This window comes from Mesoplodon densirostris, chromosome 1, assembly GCF_025265405.1.
Source record: "Mesoplodon densirostris isolate mMesDen1 chromosome 1, mMesDen1 primary haplotype, whole genome shotgun sequence".
Lineage (NCBI taxonomy): Eukaryota > Metazoa > Chordata > Mammalia > Artiodactyla > Ziphiidae > Mesoplodon > Mesoplodon densirostris.
The window spans coordinates 111423937-111442548 of NC_082661.1; the positions used below are offsets into that span (position 1 = coordinate 111423937).

Sequence of the window (18612 nt, forward strand, 5' to 3'; positions counted from 1 at the left end):
ATTAAGTTTCATTCACATGACAAATGCTTATCGAACAACTACTATGTAGTCCCTGGTGCTTTAATTTAGAGCAAAGGAGTGCAGTTACGTAACATCAGCAAAATTAAGTTTTCTAAGCGTGGAAACAAACCTTGCTTTACCTCCGGACTCACCCCAAATGTAGTCAAACCCCTAAAATTAAAGAACGCCGTGAGTGAGTTACAAGATTCTTTCTTACAATATTTTCTAGAAGTTATCTACCCACATGCAGAAACCGAAGCTCAGGTTACATTAGTTGACTTCTTCTGTAATTAATACAGTTGACACTGCTTCCCATTAAGATTTTGCCTGGCAAGCAATCCAGGTGAGTGTGGAAGAGTTTCTAAGTTCTGTAAGAAAAGAGTGCAATAAAACTTGTGCCATAATGATCCCTTTAAAGCCCAAATACTTCCAGATGATAAAAAGAGTCAAAGACTATGAATGCCGTTCAAAGGAAAAAACCTACTGATTCTTTGCAAATTCGAAATACACTGATACCGCGGAAGGGCTGCCCTCGGAGATGGCATCTGTTGTGAGGGGGGTGGGAGGAGGCCGTACCTGCTGCCTGTTGTTGGGCGTGTGTGGGAGCATGGTGCACACGTGGAACATGAGCTCGTAGTCTTTGTACGTCGTGTACAGGGAATGCGTTCCTGTAGAATCAGCTGAAAACAAAGATTAATTGCAAGAACAAGTTAGGCCACTGCAGATTAGCAATTCAACACTTAGAAGGTCATTATTACAAAGGGCAATTCAACCGAAAAGAACAGACCTCCCAACGATAAAGGACCAGTGTCTTGGGGGTGGACCCGCTCCCTCACTGGGCCCTGTTTCTCCCACTTTCCAGCCCACGCCTGTGGCCTGAGTTTTGTCATCTGCTCTCACCCAGGCGCTTTCTACTGAATGTGTGGCTTCCCCTCTCTTTTCGTCTACACTCTTGCCTTCGCAGTGCTAACTTAGGTGACCCACGTGGGCGAGATGCTGCTGCCACAAGAAGTACAGGTGAGCACGGGAGGAGGTGTGGCCTGGCGCCGGTCTGGGTGCAATTATTAGATGGGGCTGAGCTAACCAGAAGTTATCCTTGCCCCACCGTGTGTGTGTGTGCGTGCGTGTGCGTGTGTTTACAGTTACTTATCAGTTATTCTTGGGCACTTGACCCTCCAGAACCCAGAAAAATGAAACAGGATTGACTTCATGTGGAAATGGGAACGAAAGATGTTAAGGATTTCTTCCCTGAGTGATGGAAGTAATTTTCTTCTCCTTCTGACAGGCAATGCGATGATGCAGTCATATGATTAAGACCAGGGAGGATGCATGTGATCTCTTACTGCATATGATGCACTGATACATGTTAAAAAAACTATGACAGGGCCTCCCTGGTGGCGCAAGTGGTTGAGAGTCTGCCTGCCGATGCAGGGGATACGGGTTCGTGCCCCGGTCTGGGAGGATCCCATATGCCGCGGAGCGGCTGGGCCCGTGAGCCATGGCCGCTGAGCCTGCGCGTCCGGAGCCTGCGCATCCGGAGCCTGTGCTCCGCAACGGGGGAGGCCACAACAGTGAGAGGCCCGCATACCGCAAAAAAAAAAAAAAAAAAACTATGACATCTGAATCCTTGTTAATCATACAGCTATTCATCTTTTGAGAAGCAGAATGATTCTGTGCAAATTCGAAACCCATCTGTATTATCAACAGATTACCTCACTGAGAGTTTCTGACACCCAAACCAACAGTGACTATAAAATGTTTAAGTAATAATTTTAGGACAGAGGTTGCATATGGATAAAGACAAAAAGATAAATAGAAATTAAGATGTAAACAGAACTCAAGACTGCCCTTCTGAATCCTTGATCTATATACAGGTTTATCGTCTACCTTTTAAACAACAATAAACAATACTGTTCGATATTACTGAAAACAAAGTTTATTCCATTGTGTTTGTTGGGGGAACTCTAAGTAGTGGTCTTGGGCTAACCTTTTTTTAATCTGAAAATTAAAATTTTTACTTTAAGAACATTAAAACTCTTACCCTTCACGGGCATTTATTATTTTCTTTCTAAATCATGCAACATATTCTTATTTCCAACATTTATATCCAACTCAGAAATAGTCCTGAAAATCCTCTAGAAAAAAGTATTGCATACAGTTTTGTGCTGAGAGGTACTCATAGAAGGAAATTTCATGCATAAGGGGAGTATGTAGAATGTTTATCTATGGATACTGATAAATTAACTTGCAGACGGTCAGAGAGGATATTCATCTAATAAGCTCTATATTATCCAGCCCCCATTTTCTCTTTTAGCTATTCATTCAATGCATATTTGTTACTTTTCTTAGGACTTCTTAGAGAGTAATCTTCCATTTCAACTGTCTTGTCTCAGGACCTTAAGGGTGAAACGTGGCTTTGGAAGTGAGCAGGCCGGTCGTGAGGGAATGACGACTGTTCCTCCCATGAAGAAGTAACACTGAAGGTCAGAGGATGAACTAACCCTGCAGGTTCAATGACTCCCCTCACAACACTGTTACTACGATGCTTAAAATTCAGTAAGAGAATGTTGACAGATATTTCACAGTCTCGTCAATGGGCTTCAGATTCAGGAAATCATAATGAAAAAAGAAAAATCACTTTTAGGGGGAAGGGGGAGAAACACTCTCAAAAATGTGGTCATAATTCGTCTATCCCAAGTAGTACTAAAGGACGAATTTCTAAAATTAAGTATTCAATATTTTCAAAGGTTTTATTTTAAACATCAGAAGGGTAATGCAAAAGGTCAACTCAAGCTTGTTCAAGGGTTTGCTGCAAATATTTCTGTTCAAAAGGAGATACAGGGGGGCTTTCCTGGTGGCGCAGTGGTTAAGAATCCGCCTGCCAATGCAGGGGACATGGGTTCGAGCCCTGGTCCGGGAAGATCCCACATGCCATGGAGCAACTAAGCCTGTGCGCCACAACTACTGAGCCTGCGCTCTAGAGCCCGTGAGCCGCCACTACTGAGCCCACGTGCCACAACTACTGAAGCTCGCGCGCCTAGAGCCCGTGCTCTGCAAGAAGAGAAGCCGCCACAATGAGAAGCCCGCACACCGCAACCAAGAGTAGCCCCTGCTCGCCGCAACTAGAGAAAGCCCGCACATAGCAACGAAGACCCAACGCAGCCAAAAATAAATAAATAAATTTATTTTTTTTAAAAAAGAGAGAGATACAGGGCCATCACAGCAGTCTCTGGTTTTATCATTCTCTGCAGCCAACCAAAGAAAGGCCGGCCACGGCCCGGGGGTCGATACTCTACTGGTTAGCAGAGCACCTTAGCGGCTCACAGCACCTCTGTTCCTACCCCATTTCATTCTGTATTTAAGAGAGGAACAACCCATTTTAAAGCTGGAAGGGACATCTCAGATACTGTAGCCCGAAACTCTGACTTTTCTTTGTGAAGAAAATGAGGCCCAGATTTGCCCAAGGTCCTGTGGGCAGGCAGAATGAAAACTGCAACACAACTCTCCTGTATTTAAGAAGGAAGATATTTTTCTTTGCCCACTGCATGAAAGACATACTTTTTATTTGACCACTCCATGAAACATAATTCTTAGAAACCTCCTCTCTAAAGGCATGCCATGATTTCTTTGCATCTCATAGAAGGTCTTGCTCATAAAAATAAAAGACTCGGGCTTCCCTGGTGGTGCAGTGGTTGAGAGTCCGCCTGCCGATGCAGGGGACACGGGTTTGTGCCCCGATCCCGGAAGATCCCACATGCCGCGGAGCAGCTGGGCCCGCGAGCCATGGCCGCGGAGCCTGTGTGTCCGGAGCCTGTGCTCCGCAACGGGAGAGGCCACAGCAGTGAGAGGCCCGCGTACAGAAAAAAAAAAAAAAAAAAAAAAAAGACTCGCTGATTATTAGAATCAACACATCAAAATCTTGTTCTGATGTTATCATTTCCTTGCACTAAAGTACTTAGCACCACCTCTGTAATGTATTAAAGACATCTCTTAAGTCATCAAAACTCAAAGCTGATGTCAATTCTATACATAGGAAAATATCTGCATTACCTCTGGTGTAGTTTTATAGAATGTACAGCTCAGAAGCTCTTAAAATGCTTCCCCAATCCACCCCACAGCAGAGGGACGGCAGGCATGCATAGCAATGAGTCCACGTTGGCAGTGGTTCTCCTGGAAGGACGTCCCTAAGGGTGGCACGCCAGCACCTCTAGGGGGTATGTGGCGGTCTGTGGGTAAGGGGAGTTTGCATAGGAAACAGAGGAGAAAATCAGAAAAGGTCTCACTGATCCTTCTTAAAAGATGTGGATATTTGCAATGGCTGTCACAAATTATTTTCTAACCTTAACATTTCTGAGGCATGAGCTATACACATTCAGCCTAATAGTCAAACTCCAACCTTGGCGTGTGTGGAGGACACACAGGGCCCGCATGTGAGCCAACACCATGTCCAGGTCTTGCGATCTATCCTCTAAGTGTAACTTTCAAAAACAGATCAAACCCCCAGAACTGATGACAGGCCAAGCGCAGTAAGAGCGGCATCATCGGCGATCTAGGCAAGTATCTCTGATGGTCCCAAGGTGAGCGGGCCGGGGGCCTCAGGGGCTCAGGCGGGCTCCATGCCAGCCCTGGCTCGGCCACATGTTGACCCTCCCCCAGGGAAAAGTTCCCACCGGCCCCTCCTCTAGGGCTAGATGCCCTCCCAGATCCTCCAAGTTCAGAATCTATCTGCTCATCCTTCATTAAAAGAGCAAGCGCTTAATTGCTTGACAATAAGCAGAATTTCCCCAGATACACAAAATTACTCTGCCTGGTATTTTTAGGTGTGCTGAGAACAACTAAATAACAACACAAGTATGAAGGGGAAATGCTCAGAATTTATGAGGACCATAAGGAACACGGTTACCTAAATGAAGAGACAAGACAAATTCACACATCATAGGAGGGCACCCACAGGTGCCCCACTCGAGGGGATCTGACTAAGGTTCTTGGAAAGCAGGATGCGTCAGCTTTTTCATCACTGCTTCAGCTCCCCAGATAACATCATGAAAACGGAAACGAGCAAGATAAGGCCGACAGCACGGCCTGAGTGGATGTGGTGATGTTTAGACTTTCAGAAATGAATGCAGGGCTCATCCTTGCTGCGGTGGGACAGGGTGTAACGGACAGGTGAGGTGAAAAGAAAGAAGAACATATTCAAAGATTATTCACCAAACACTGGGGAATCTCTGCTCTTGTTACATAGGAACAAGAATTGACCCTTTGAGCTTATGTGAGACCCAGAGCTCTTGAGAAATGTGTCCCCTCTGCTCATATGAGGAAATCTCAACTCCATCCCAAATAAGCCAGCTCGGCCGCTGCAGGGGGTCAAGAAGGGGAGGGCTCGGGATCCTAGCTTAGATGTCTGGGGTGTGCCTACCTTTGGAGCATTAAATCTGTGCACACACAAGCAAGTCTGAAGCTTACTTTTATTGTCCAGCTGAGCCCGGTATTTACTAAATCCTTTCAGCCGCACCCTCTGGCCCAGCAGATCAAGGAATTCTTCAAAAGCTGGTCCGGCCGTCTCGTTGTTGTACATTTCCTCCTCGGTGCTCTGGCCGGCTCTGCAATACAGGATCCCGATCTTGTGCTGAAAGCTCAGCTGAAATGGGGCAGAAAGGGAATTACTCGGCAAAGAGTATCAGACAACGACACCTGAAACTAACCAACATTGTAAATCAACTATATTCCAATATAAAATAAAAATCAAATTAAAAAATAAAATGAAAACATAAAGTATCAGACGAGCTAACTTCCAGTAAAATTAAAATGATAGGAGCTGAGAATTCTGTTCTCTGGAAAGCATGTCAGGACAATTCCCATAAGCCAAGAAGCAAAAGAATAAGCAGCTGTCATTGTACACAATACTCCAAACACATAACAAACCCAGAAACCCGAAAATAACAGCTGGAGAAACGTCAGACACCCTAAGAAATATAATGAATGGCCTTGCCCATGTGGGAGCTGCCAGGTTTCCAAAATGGAGAACCAGGTTCAAGCATTTATTTAAAAATACAACTGTGGAAATATTTAATCTCATACCCTCTATACAGTCATGAGCATTATCTTCCAAGTTAGAAAGAAAAAAAGGCTGCACACTTTAAAAAGTTTTCCCTCTCTGGTTCCTAATGCTTTTCTGTTGTCGTTATTTGAACATTCATGGAAATGTGAAAGACTGTAATTAAAAAAAAAATCAAATTCAGGTCTGGTAAGGAAATTGTGATATATGTATAGTGATAGAATAATGTTTTGTTTCCATAAAAGTAACTCTGACTCAACAATTACAGTCATTTCTACATTTTTGACTGTCTTGAAAACATCTGCTAAATATACAATAGGCCATAAAGAATTTTAATAGCAATTGAAGATCTCCTGCTGTCGCTCTATCTCCCTGTCTATTCCCTATCATGCTGGAAGCTACCACACTGCTTTCTCCCAAGGCCAGGGAGAAACTGGATCCACCTTTACAGCTTTCTCATTTTCCCTAAAGAGGGACTACTTGTCACTCAGAAAATCAGGGCACTTCATCTTACTAGCAGCAATCTGAGCCTCCAAAGGCTGACGGATTATCAGCCCTCTCTGATTCCCTAAAGGCATCCATCCGTAACACTGTTCACTTTTATTATCAAGCTGTAAAACAGAGCCTTTAATCAAAACTCACAGCTGACGAGATCAGTAAAATAAGGTAAAATGGTAGTCATTTCCCTTGAGTGGCAAAGTGATAACAGCAGTCTCATCCGGGTGACCAATGACAATGTACAATCCAAGAAAGGAAGCGATCCGCCTGCTTGGGGCATCTCAGCAGAGATGTTAGGGGAAGCTCAGAGTTGGGCGGGCAGCCGACCGCCAGTACATTCTACACACGCTCCACCTTCTGAGTGCTACGGGGGAGGGGAGGAACCAAACGAGACATCAATCACCTGTTCGTAATGGGACCGGATAAGCTACCTACAGGGATGGCTCCCATGGTGAGGGGTTTGGGGGGCGGGTGGAGAGCGCACAGGCCCCAATCACACAGTGAAGACAGGGATCCAGGCCCTGAATGTGGGGCTATGAGATGCTGGGCGTAAGCTGTTAGTGTTATGAGTTGTGTTGTACTAGTCCTTTAGCAGCATCAAGACAGAAAAAACATTTCTATTTGCCCAGGGATTGAGGAATAAATGTTTCTGATCAACTCAACTATCCAAACAAATGAGACACCACATTTACTGCAAACAGACCATCATCCTCCAAAAACAAGAGGTATCATACAAATGTCTCATCTTATTTCACTAATTATTTCAGAACACTAATTGTTCTGAGTGACCCAGAAGACACTCCAGGATCTTAAAGTACTTTAGGAAACACTTGGGATTGGCAATTGTCACCACAGATGTGGATCACCTTGGTGACTGTCAGAACTGGATAAATCCTCTAACGGGACCTCTACGAGACTGCTGTACCTCCTCGACACCAGGATGGTTGGACCTCCCTTCTGCTGTTAGAAGCGGATTTCTGCTCTCCCCACTTGTCCGGCCCTGGCCTCACAGAGAGTTCCCCCGAGATCCTGTGGAGTGATTAGTAGGCACAGGTACCCAGGGCCCCACGGCCCCCCGCCCACGCATCCTCCGCACCCAGCAGGGGCGGCCGTACCGCCACCCGCATCCTGGGAGCTCACTGTCTCAGGGCTGCCGCCCTGTCTGTCCCCCTGCCTGCCGCCCCCCTAGAGCCCTGTCACCTCTACTGGTACCACCTCTCCTGGTGCCACCTCACGTCGCACCCCTGCCACACCTGCAGCTTGTCCCATGCAGTCCCGCCATCCCCAGCAGGAAACCCTCCCTCTGCCTCTTTGTGGAGCAGGCCCAGAGCAAAGCTGTCTGGGGCCCCAGGGGTGGGGCCACGGCGGCCCCATGCGGGTGGAACAGAGCCCTCCCAGACCAGCACAGTTTCTCTCTGATTCCTGACTCGTGCGGACTTGACGCTCCCTGTGGACTCAGGAAAAGGCCAAATACCTAGAGGACTGAACCCCCCGGAGCTTCCTTGCTGAGCGCGGTGCCATCCACTCACACCCCTCTCCTTCCAGCCATCGCAGACCAGCCTGTGTCTGCATCCCAACCGGGAACAGGACTTGCTTTCTACCCAAACAGCCCTGGGCCCATGGGAATCAGGGGATGAGGCTAAATGAGACTTCAAAGTCCCCAGCTGTCTTGCCCCGGCTCCTAGAGCTCTGCTCCAGTGACTGAGAATAAACCACTGTGGCCTGTTTACTACAAGGCCTGTGATCCCACTAAAACAGTAAGAGGATGAGACATGGTGTGAAGGAAGAGACCTCTCTCACTCGAATCTCTTATAAACCTCATGAAATCCATGGAAATGCAACACCAAGGCTGACCCCCTCGTGGTTCATCAGAAAGCTGGCACACCTCTTCAGCCTGATCGCGGTACCAAGGGGAGGACGGACTCCAGGTCCCCATGAACTAAAACCCCCAATTCTCTCGGAACAAGGCTTTGTTTCTAAGCCCTCTACACCTAAGGCTGAGTCGAACCACGCCCCCGTCCCACTGACCTTCCTTTAACTGTTCTGATGCGAATCACAGCCAGTCCCACTGTCCTGGGGTGAACGAGGCAGGCACTTGGGCGTCACCACGGTCAAAAACTAAAAACACCCACTTGCCACAACTCTATACTGCTCCCGTGCCCAGAGCTGGACACACAGACCTTGCACGGACAGGCAGACGAGCCCTTGCCTCCTGGGACTGGATAAGAACTGAGTGCTCTCTTCCCAAGGCCAGAAGCCTCGTCATTATTGACAAGAAAGTTTAAATTTAAAGGAAGGTGACAAAAAACAGAGCCTCAGAATGGACTTAAAAATAAATTCAGGTGTGCAGGAAAGTCCTCCCAACTCAACCACCTGCTCTAAGCGTGTAGTCTCATGGATTTAGACCCGCTTGACTTCGTGTCAAGTAGACCTGGTATGTGAGTGAATATACATCTGGGTGAGGAGACAAGAGCAGAAGGGGTGATTGGCTTGTGAACAAATTAATCCAAAGATGCCCTAATATTCTAAGTTAGTGAGCTGTCATAATTTATCTGAATTAATTTTTTAAGAAGTCAACCTAGTGGGTAAAGATAAATTAGGAGTTTGGGATTAACAGATACACACTACTATATATAAAATAAACACAGGGAACTATATTCAATATACTGTAATAACCTAAATGGAAAAGAATCTGAAAAGGAATACATATATATGTGTAACTGAATCACTTTACTGTACACCTGAAACTGACACATTGTAGATCAACCACACTTCAATTAAAAAAAAAAAGTCAACCTATATAATCTTAGGAATTCACCTGTTATACAAACTATGATAGTCTTTTTAAAAAGGAAAAACGGTATCTTAGAGGTTGGGAGGTGAATTTACGTAGATAAAGTAGCAAAATTTTCAAAGTCCTGATTGATAATTACTTCCCTTATGATTCTCCATGGCATGGAGTCTTCCTGCTCAAAACATCTCACCAAATGTAAAGAACGGAATGAATGACCTGATACTCACTATATCTCCCACTGATACAACATGTCTTGCGCAGAGCAGACAAACACAGTGACTGTCAAACCAGGAATGGATTCTCAAACTCCAAGAAAGCAGAAAACGACAATATGTCCTCTAAAGTATTTTTTCAAGATTAAAACCCCTTAAGACCAGTGACATAAAACTGGCCCATCCCCTCCCTGGGAAGATTTTCTATCAGGAAAGTAGATAAAGACAGCACTACCCAGAAGAGACTCACAACACCCCAACAGGTTAGGGCAACTTTAAGGATCCTTTAGAAACCAGGTTGTTAGAAAAGCTGTCTAATATCTCTCAGAGATGAACATAAATAGTAGCTCTTGCTGACGTAACATGGAAATTAGATACCACTAAGAGTTGTGGGACTTTAAAATGTCATATTGTACACCATTATGAAAGTATACCAGAGTCAGGGCTTCCCTGGTGGCACAGTGGTTGAGAGTCTGCCTGCCGATGCAGGGGACACGGGTTCGTGCCCCAGTCCGGGAAGATCCCACATGCTGCAGAGAGGCTGGGCCCGTGAGCCATGGCCGCTGAGCCTGTGCATCCAGAGCCTGTGCTCCGCAACGGGAGAGGCCACAACAGTGAGAGGCCCGCGGACCGAAAGTATACCAGAGTCAAATAAATATAATCTCAAAAGAAAAAACACATGAATACAGCTAGAGCTCTAAATGCACTGGTGTGCTTAAAACAAGCACCCAGTTCTCAAAATTAATTCATTGACATCAGGTTGTAAACAGGTGTTCATTCAAAGTACCTGAAGGCTTAGTTTAAGAAAAATTCCCTGGCAGAGCCATTTTTATAACCTTCAATGCTTCCCACCGGCGTAGCTCCTGGACCTAGTCTGCCGGACAGACATCCCAAGAAGTGCCTGCTTCATTCTGTGAGGAGCCAGTCACCTGTGGCTGCTGTAACATCTCTCAGGGCTTGGGCGTCAGGATCCAGGCTGGGGAACACCGGGCCACCTGTGGACTCCTCCACAGCAGCCTGAGGGACCAAGCACCTCATCTGCCAGGCACCTGTTACCCAGCAGGTAAGGGACATGTAATCAAGGGAGAAGCAACACACACCAGAAACATAAAGGGATGAAGACCACGGGGGTCGGCACCTCTCTTCCAAACTCTTCCATGACACGGAAGTGAATGTGTAACAGAGCAGGACCCTATGGGGCCTTCCCAGGACAGGCCCCTCCCCCATATCATCTGCTGTAGCTCCTCTCTGAAGCACCCAGATAATAGACCAGATAAGAGTATCTGACTCCTATGTCCTGAGTTGTTTTTCAGATGCTAAAACCACCTCCAAATGGTAGAAATTACTCAATGATCATGAGTACGTAGCCCCCAGACCTTCTGGTGCCTAAGGACTGACCACCATCAGCCAATCAGAGAACTGTGCACGAGCTGATCACAGACCCTGGGGTTCCCCTCCCTCACCTGGCCTTTAAAATTGCTCTGCTGATCAAAACTACAATGTGGTATCACCTCACACGGGTCAGAATGGCCATCATCAAAAAATCTACAAACAATAAATGCTGGAGAGGGCGTGGAGAAAAGGGAACCCTCCTGCACTGTTGGTGGGAATGTAAATTGATACAGCCACTATGGAGAACAATATGGAGGTTCCTTAAAAAACTAAGAATTACCATATGACCCAGCAATCCCACTACTGGGCATATACCCAGAGAAAACCATAATTCAAAAAGAGTCACGTACCACAGTGTTCACTGCGCCTCTATTTACAATAGCCAGGACATGGAAGCAACCTAAGTGTCCATCGACAGACGAATGGATAAAGAAGATGTGGCACATATATACAATGGAATATTACTCAGCCATAAAAAAAACGAAACTGAGTTACTTGTAGTGAGGTGGATGGACTCAGAGTCCGTCACAGAGAGTGAAGTAAGTCAGAAAGAGAAAAACAAATACTGTATGCTAACACATATATATGGAATCTAGAAAAAAATGGTTCCAAAGAACCTAGGGGCAGGACAGGAATAAAGACGCAGATGTAGAGAATGGACTTGAGGACATGGTGAGGGGGAAGGGTAAGCTGGGATGAAGTGAGAGAGTGGCATTGGACTTATATATACACTACCAAATATAAAATAGATAGCTAGTGGGAAGCAGCCGCATGGCACAGGAGATCAGCTCAGTACTCTGCGACCATCTAGAGGGGTGAGATAGGGAGGGTGGGAGGGAGACGCAAGAGGGAGGGGATATGGGGCTATATGTATACCTATAGCTGATTCACTTTGTTATACAGCAGAAACTAACACACCATTGTAAAGCAATTATACTCCTATAAAGATGTTAAAAAAGAAAAAAAAATGCTCTGCTGAAAACCTTCGGGGAGTTTGGGGTTTTTGAGCACAAGCCACCCATTCTCCCTGTACTGGTGATTTTACAATAAATGCTGCACTTTCCTTCACCCAAACCCTGTGTCAGGAGATTGACTTTACTGCGCCTACGTGCAGGTGAGTGGACCAAGGTTTGGTTTGGTGACAAATGCTGTCCTTCCCACCAAGCCCTCCTGAACTCTGAGTCCCTGGACCAGCAGCGACACACCCACTCTGTCCCTCCATGACAACAGGATTTCCTCAACTGCCTCATGACCATTCTAAAAGCACTTTACCAGTGATAACCAGGATGAATTCTTCTGTGGGATTTTAGAAGTCAATTGCTCAGGGTTCAAGTTTTGGTTTGGTTTAGTTGTTGTTTTTAATATATCAGCCTTCATTCTTGAGAAAGACAGACTGCAGGATTATCCACTCTGAATGTCACAGTGCCTGCTTCCTCTGGCTGAGAATGCAGTGTTAACTTGCTAGTGCAATTACAACTTCATCTCTTAGAATTCCAGCCATCTGAGTATCAAATACTCCACCAATATACCACAGGGAGTGTGTTACTGGGTCCACCAAGAAATCCCGCATACTCCCTCCAAAACATGAGAAAGAATTGTCCTTGGAAAATTCTGGAAAGACATCACAATTGTCTTTTTCTTTCTGCAAAGCATGTATTTAAAAACAAATCCACTCATTTAAAATAAATTGCATACCCTTGGGCACCGACAGCTCAGTTTCTCCTCCAAATTATCTTGCATCTGAAGTTAAAAGGCTTCTTTCCATCTTCTGGGCCACCACCTAAACCCTGTCCATCATTAATTCTCTCCCGGATGCTATTAATGATCACATAATTGAGCTCCAGGTCATCATCAGGCTCTACCTTCACCAGCCTGTCCAGTTCCCTTCTACCAGAATAATCATCCTAAATTACAGCTACGAGTATGTCACATACTACCAGCAAACCTTCAATGTTCCCTACCACCTCCTGGATCCAGTGCTAACTCCTTAGCCCAGCATTCACTCCAGCCTCAACATATTTTGTAATTGTTGTTTTAACTCCTAACCTCCCTACGTGTGCCCTTCTCTTGTAAAGAAACTGGCCATAGTTTCTAAAAGAGCCAACTGCTCGTATCTCCCTGTTGGAATTCTACTCAAGTCTAAAGGCCCAGTTACAACACCACCTCCTTCAGATGTTACTTTCTCTTTTCCCAGAGCACACACTGCATTTCTATGTCTCCATGACCTATGACCACACTAATGGCCGTGGTGTTCTTCGTCTTAATGGCCCAAAGGGTAGGGACCAAGTCTTAGCTTCAAGCCTCCTGATATGTGCTGTTCACTGCCATCTGTTAGCATGACACTTTACACATAGCAGACAAGAATAAATGTTAGTTCAGGGAAAGGCCCAACGTGAGTTCTTTACACCCTGGGAAAATACACCAGCAGTCTCTAATAATCACGAATCAGATCTGCTCCTGCTGGCTGGGACATACCGAAACCCTGGTAAAAACAATGCAAGTCACAACTCAGCAGGAGGTGCATTGCACTTATTATTAAAGGCATCATGTCACTTAACTAGTATAGAGGCATATTCGGGAAAAACTGGAGAGAAAGTGCCTTAAGGCATTAAAAATAAATGATCTCCAAAGGCAGATGGATGGGAAAACTCCAAAACATTCAGAAACATGGACACAAAGTCCCGCACACTTACAATCTCCCACGTGATACACACCCCTTGCTCATCAAGCTTGAGCAGCTGCTCCGAAACCTTGGGTGAGCTCGAGGCCTGCCTCAGGCACTGGATGCTCAGCTCTGGAATGACGTATTCCAGGACTTCCTTGAGAGGGAGTCCCCGTGCAGTCCCATGCCTGGCGGTAGAGGGTATGGCATCTTCCAAAATCGCTCCTCTCAGGGTTGTCAGCTGCAGGGGCAAAATAAAACATTCCGGTTAACACTTATTCCTGGTTACCTCTTTAAAGCGTAACTTTTTAGTTGCCTTAAAGAAAGAGGAAGAAAGCTAAGGCTCTTTTCAGAGTGGGGCAAAAGAGGCTAAACGTTCTCGATCTGAAGAAACAAATTCAACACTCAACAGTCAGTCTTTAAACAAGTGAAGGACTCGTGGGTCAGGAAGGAGCCAGGCGGGGCTGATATAACCAGACGTGCGTGAAACACGAGGAGGAGTGAGACAAAGCCCCGCTGGGGGACGTTAAGTCACTTCTACCACGATCTGAACCGACACGAGAGGGATGCCGAGGACGAGCCGGGGGTCCTAGGGCCGGGCTAGCCACAACGACCTCCTCCATCCTTCTGTTTTCTTTTTCCCACTTTTCTCTACATCATCTTCTTTTCTTCCACTTTTCCTATTTAACTTTCCATCACTGGCAATTCCCGAGGCTGAGTGGGGTGACCCTGTGACCCGCCGTGGGCAGGTGACCCAGGGCTGGGAAGACCACCACCGGACTCTGCCTCCTGATCTGTGATATGTCCTCAAACATGTGGTGAAAGCCTGGAGCCACTATTCTGACACATGTCATCTAAGCCCAGGTCAAATACGTGGAGAGAGGAGGCCCAGCACGGCCAGCCGAGAGACCTGGTTCTAATCCCACCCCTCTGACAAAGCAGCCGTAGTGACGGTGGTAACAACGGCGTCTAGCATTTGCACAGTGCTCCAGGGCATCGCTGTGCAACAGGACTTTCTGCAGTGATGAGACCGCCCTCCATCTGCACTGGCTGATACGGGAGCCACCAGCCCCGAGTGGCTGCTGAGCACCTGACCTGTGACAGGTGTGACCGCGGAACCACATTTTTTATTTTATTTAATTACCTTAAATTTAAATAGTCACACGTGGTTAGTGGCTACTGAACGGGACGCTGCAGGTCCATAACTTACAATATGTCACCTCCAGAGAGGGCTTCCTTTCCTCTTTACGGCACGGAGCCCAGTTCACGGGAGCACCGATGCACAGGCAGTGGGCACCAAAGTGCCAGGCTTGGGCAGGGCCGGCGAGGGGCTCTCTGTACTCTGATCCAGAAGGAATCACATTCCGGACTGTGTGGCCGACACATTCCCATCTAATTACAATGGTCAAGAGGATAAAACCTGAAGTGCAGGCCAGATCTAGTTCTTCATATAAATCAACATCCCCGCCTACATGGCTCCACGCATCGGCCATATGGTGTATAACAGTCGCACTTTTCACTCAAAGCAAGACCAGCGGGGAAGTAGCCTGGGTGCTGGCAGGACGAAGTGCTGGGCCACGGAGCTGTTGGACCTACAGACACGCTAAGCCAACACCCACCCCACGGGCGGCCTCTGGGTTTTCTGCATTCGATGCTGAAGTCGTCCTTCAATTCTGACATGAATCATAGAGTTCAAGTTTGCCCTCTGTTTCAGGCCCGAAAACCTTGCATTTTGATCATTTTATCCTTTCTGTCATGTAAGGTGCAGTCAAATCACTGCCACTTAACATCCATCATGGGTCTTCACATTTTCTACTTTGAACAAAACAGTATAAGCCCTGTTGGTCACCTGAACTGCTGGGATCAGCACTGACAATGAAAGCAACACCTTAACCAAGCAGCGACCCCGAGGCCCAGCCCAGGACAGACCCCATGAGCGTCCAGTACCTCGCTTGTCCTGAAAGCCACCCGGTAGTTGAACTGGGACCCTTCTTTCTCCTTGGGGTCTTCCACCTTCTCCCTCCGGATGCTGACGGCCACAGGGCCGAGGTTCTCATCGATTCCAAAGTAGTTCTGGTGCTCTGCAATGGAAGAGAGCAGTGGCATGAGAAGAAGGGAACCACGAACAGGGCGGGTATCTTTCAGCGTGTGTATCTAATCCTTGAAGACGTACCAGTGGCTCTGGTGCAGGATTCCCCCAGATGTGATCCATTTATTTGCCTCCAAATCAGATGCACTTTTTTTTTTTTTTTTTTTTTTTTTTTTTTGCGGTACGCGGGCCTCTCACTGTTGTGGCCTTCTCCCATTGTGGAGCACAGGCTCCGGACACGCAGGCTCAGCGGCCATGGCTCATGGGCCCAGCCGCTCCACGGCATGTGGGATCCTCCCGGACTGGGGCACGAACCTGTGTCCCCTGCATCGGCAGGTGGTCTCTCAACCACTGCGCCACAAGGGAAGCCCCAGATGCACTTTTAACCTGTCATTTTCTACTACTTCGTCCTCCCATTCTGCTTCTCACTAGTTCATAAGCCACGCAGGAGCCCCAAAGTTGAGTTTGGCATCACTGGAAAGAGTTTTGCCATCTTAGAAACTGTTAAAAAAGGAACCTGGCAACTTGAAGAACTGAGACTGAACGGTTTTCCTCCAGCTGGGAAGGTCACCTCCTCTGACTGATTAAAGGCAGCGGAGGTGAGCTAAGCAGCCACTCAGACGAGCCGGATTCATCTCGGAGAACAGGGGGGTGGCAAAGACCACCCTGTCACGAGGATGTCATGAAAGCACCTAAGAGTCTAAAGCAAAATGGATCAGCCGACAAAAAAATGGATAAAAGGCCATTAAGCTGCTGAGTCCAAATTATATCTCCTAAAATACTACAACTTAGTTTACTATGTTATCAGCTAATAATTTCTTTCACATAAAGTCAGGGTCCCATAGAGATCTAAATGCATACAATCTCACTAGAGGAATGCACTCTGGGGCCCTCTTGTCCACCTAGCACAGGGACCCCCAAGGACATTCTTCCTAAGAGATGGTCATTAGCTCTTATTTATACACTCAACAATTGTGCGCCAGGCACTGTCTCAGGAGTGGGGTAATAATCCAGAAAAACTCCCCACTCACGAAGCATGTATTCTAGTCTGAGTGCTGCCAGTGACAGCAAGCTCACTGCTTTGTGAGAATCCCTTCTGGACACGTGAGTGAGCACTGCTAAAAGAAGTAAAAATGCTTCACTGCAACCAGACTTTTTAAGTGTTGTCTTCTGTAAGGACCCAAACTTAACACTCAGATGTGGTCCAACCCATACAAAACAGAGGGTGCAATCACCCAAATATTTATTCACGCTGCTCCTGGACTTCAGCAACCCTTCACACCAGTAATCCGTGCAGAGCAAGTGGTCCATGCAAAGCCCTAGGTGTTACTCACTTATTTCCTATTGAACTGCTGCCTGGGCCGTTCTCCAAGATGTACACTTATAAAATTGATTTTTTTCACCCCACATGCAAAACTGCTTCTATCCCTTTCCAATCCCTTAGCGGTTCTGGCCAATCTTTCTGACTTACAGTTTTCAGTTAAAAAGAAACGTACTATATCAAACATTTGTAAGCCTGAAAAAAGCCATAGGTGTTCCAAAGGCTTTGGGTTATGCTAACATTTTCGGTCACAGTAATTTCTGAAGGAATAGAGAATGTTATTCACAAAGTAGAAAACAGGTGAAGTTCAACAAAGAAAAACGGCACTTGTATCACTCAAGGAAAATATTACCTAAAGCTGCTAATGAATACTGGCTACATCTTAAAAGGCAGATCATTTACGTTTTACTTCTTGCAACCAAATGAGATAAATACTGACATAATTTCCCTTTTAAGCCATGCAGGGCTAGAAGAGCAAGTCGACTATTTTAGGGACTAAAAGGTGAATTACTGACTTAGTCCTAGACTTATACAATAGGGAACGAGCCTTTGTTTTTCATGGATAACTTGGGTAACAGTCTGGTTAATTATTACAAACCTGTAGGGCTCCAGTGAAATTAAACATACATTGAAAAAAAAGAGTTATTTACCCTGAGGAATTATTTATCATCAGCTTGATACATTAAGAACCCACTTCAAGAAGTTACCGGAGGAAGTGAGAGAGTGGCATGGACATATATACACTACCAAATGTAAAACAGATAGCTAGTGGGAAGCAGCCGCATAGCACAGGGAGATCAGCTCGGTGCTTTGTGACCGCCTGGAGGGGTGGGATAGGGAGGGTGGGAGGGAGGGAGACGCAAGAGGGAGGGGATAGGGGGATATACGTATGCATACAGCTGATTCACTTTGTTATACAGCAGAAACTAACACAACACTGTAAAGCAATTATACTCCAATAAAGATGTTAAAAAGAAAAAAAAAGTGACTGGCAAAAATGCTCAAATCGGTTCCTTGTTTAGGCATCTGATGAAACCCGTGACATTAATCAAAAGAGCTTCAAATTATTTTAGGGAGAAAGAGTGAACAAACAAACAAAAGCCCTTTTCAGGATAAAACTGAGAGCCCAGATTAAGTGCAGCTTAATGCACTTAAGTAGTGTATGTATGTCAAATTATTAATTCTAATACGTGACAACTAAAAATCCTAAAGTGTGTGTGTGCTGCTCTCACACTTAGTAGGTGCTCTAGGGACAGATGACAGAGCAGTGACGGCAGGGGCTGTCTACAGGGGTGCACGGGGGAGTTTTCCGGGGTGATGGAGCTATCCCACATCTTGATTGTGGTAGTGGTTACATAACACACTCATTTGTCAAAACTCTGAGAACTGTACACCTTTTAAAAGGGGTGAGTTTCACTGTATGTGAAGTATATTTATTTAAAACTGGGGAGGAAACAGAAGGTCAGTGAGAGGAAGAGCTGGTAGTCCTCGGAAGTGGATGGGTCTCTGGCACAGATACAAGTCATGACCATTTCACTCACCCCAGCAGTTTCACCCCACTGCCTCCAGGGAGGAGAATTACTATTCCT

General features: G+C 46.2%; 1 protein-coding gene across 1 annotated transcript in view; it reads right to left on the reverse strand.

The window, feature by feature from the left end:
* The window catches only part of SIPA1L2 (signal induced proliferation associated 1 like 2), a 110250-nt gene that overhangs the window by 74158 nt on the left and 17480 nt on the right, over positions 1-18612 (reverse strand). The window contains exons 2-5 of the mRNA XM_060089950.1: positions 15561-15694; positions 13666-13854; positions 5464-5638; positions 577-680 (exon numbers count right to left, since the gene is read on the reverse strand). Of these exons, the coding sequence (XP_059945933.1) occupies positions 577-680; positions 5464-5638; positions 13666-13854; positions 15561-15694 (602 nt within the window). The remainder of the gene's footprint in view (positions 1-576; positions 681-5463; positions 5639-13665; positions 13855-15560; positions 15695-18612) is intronic.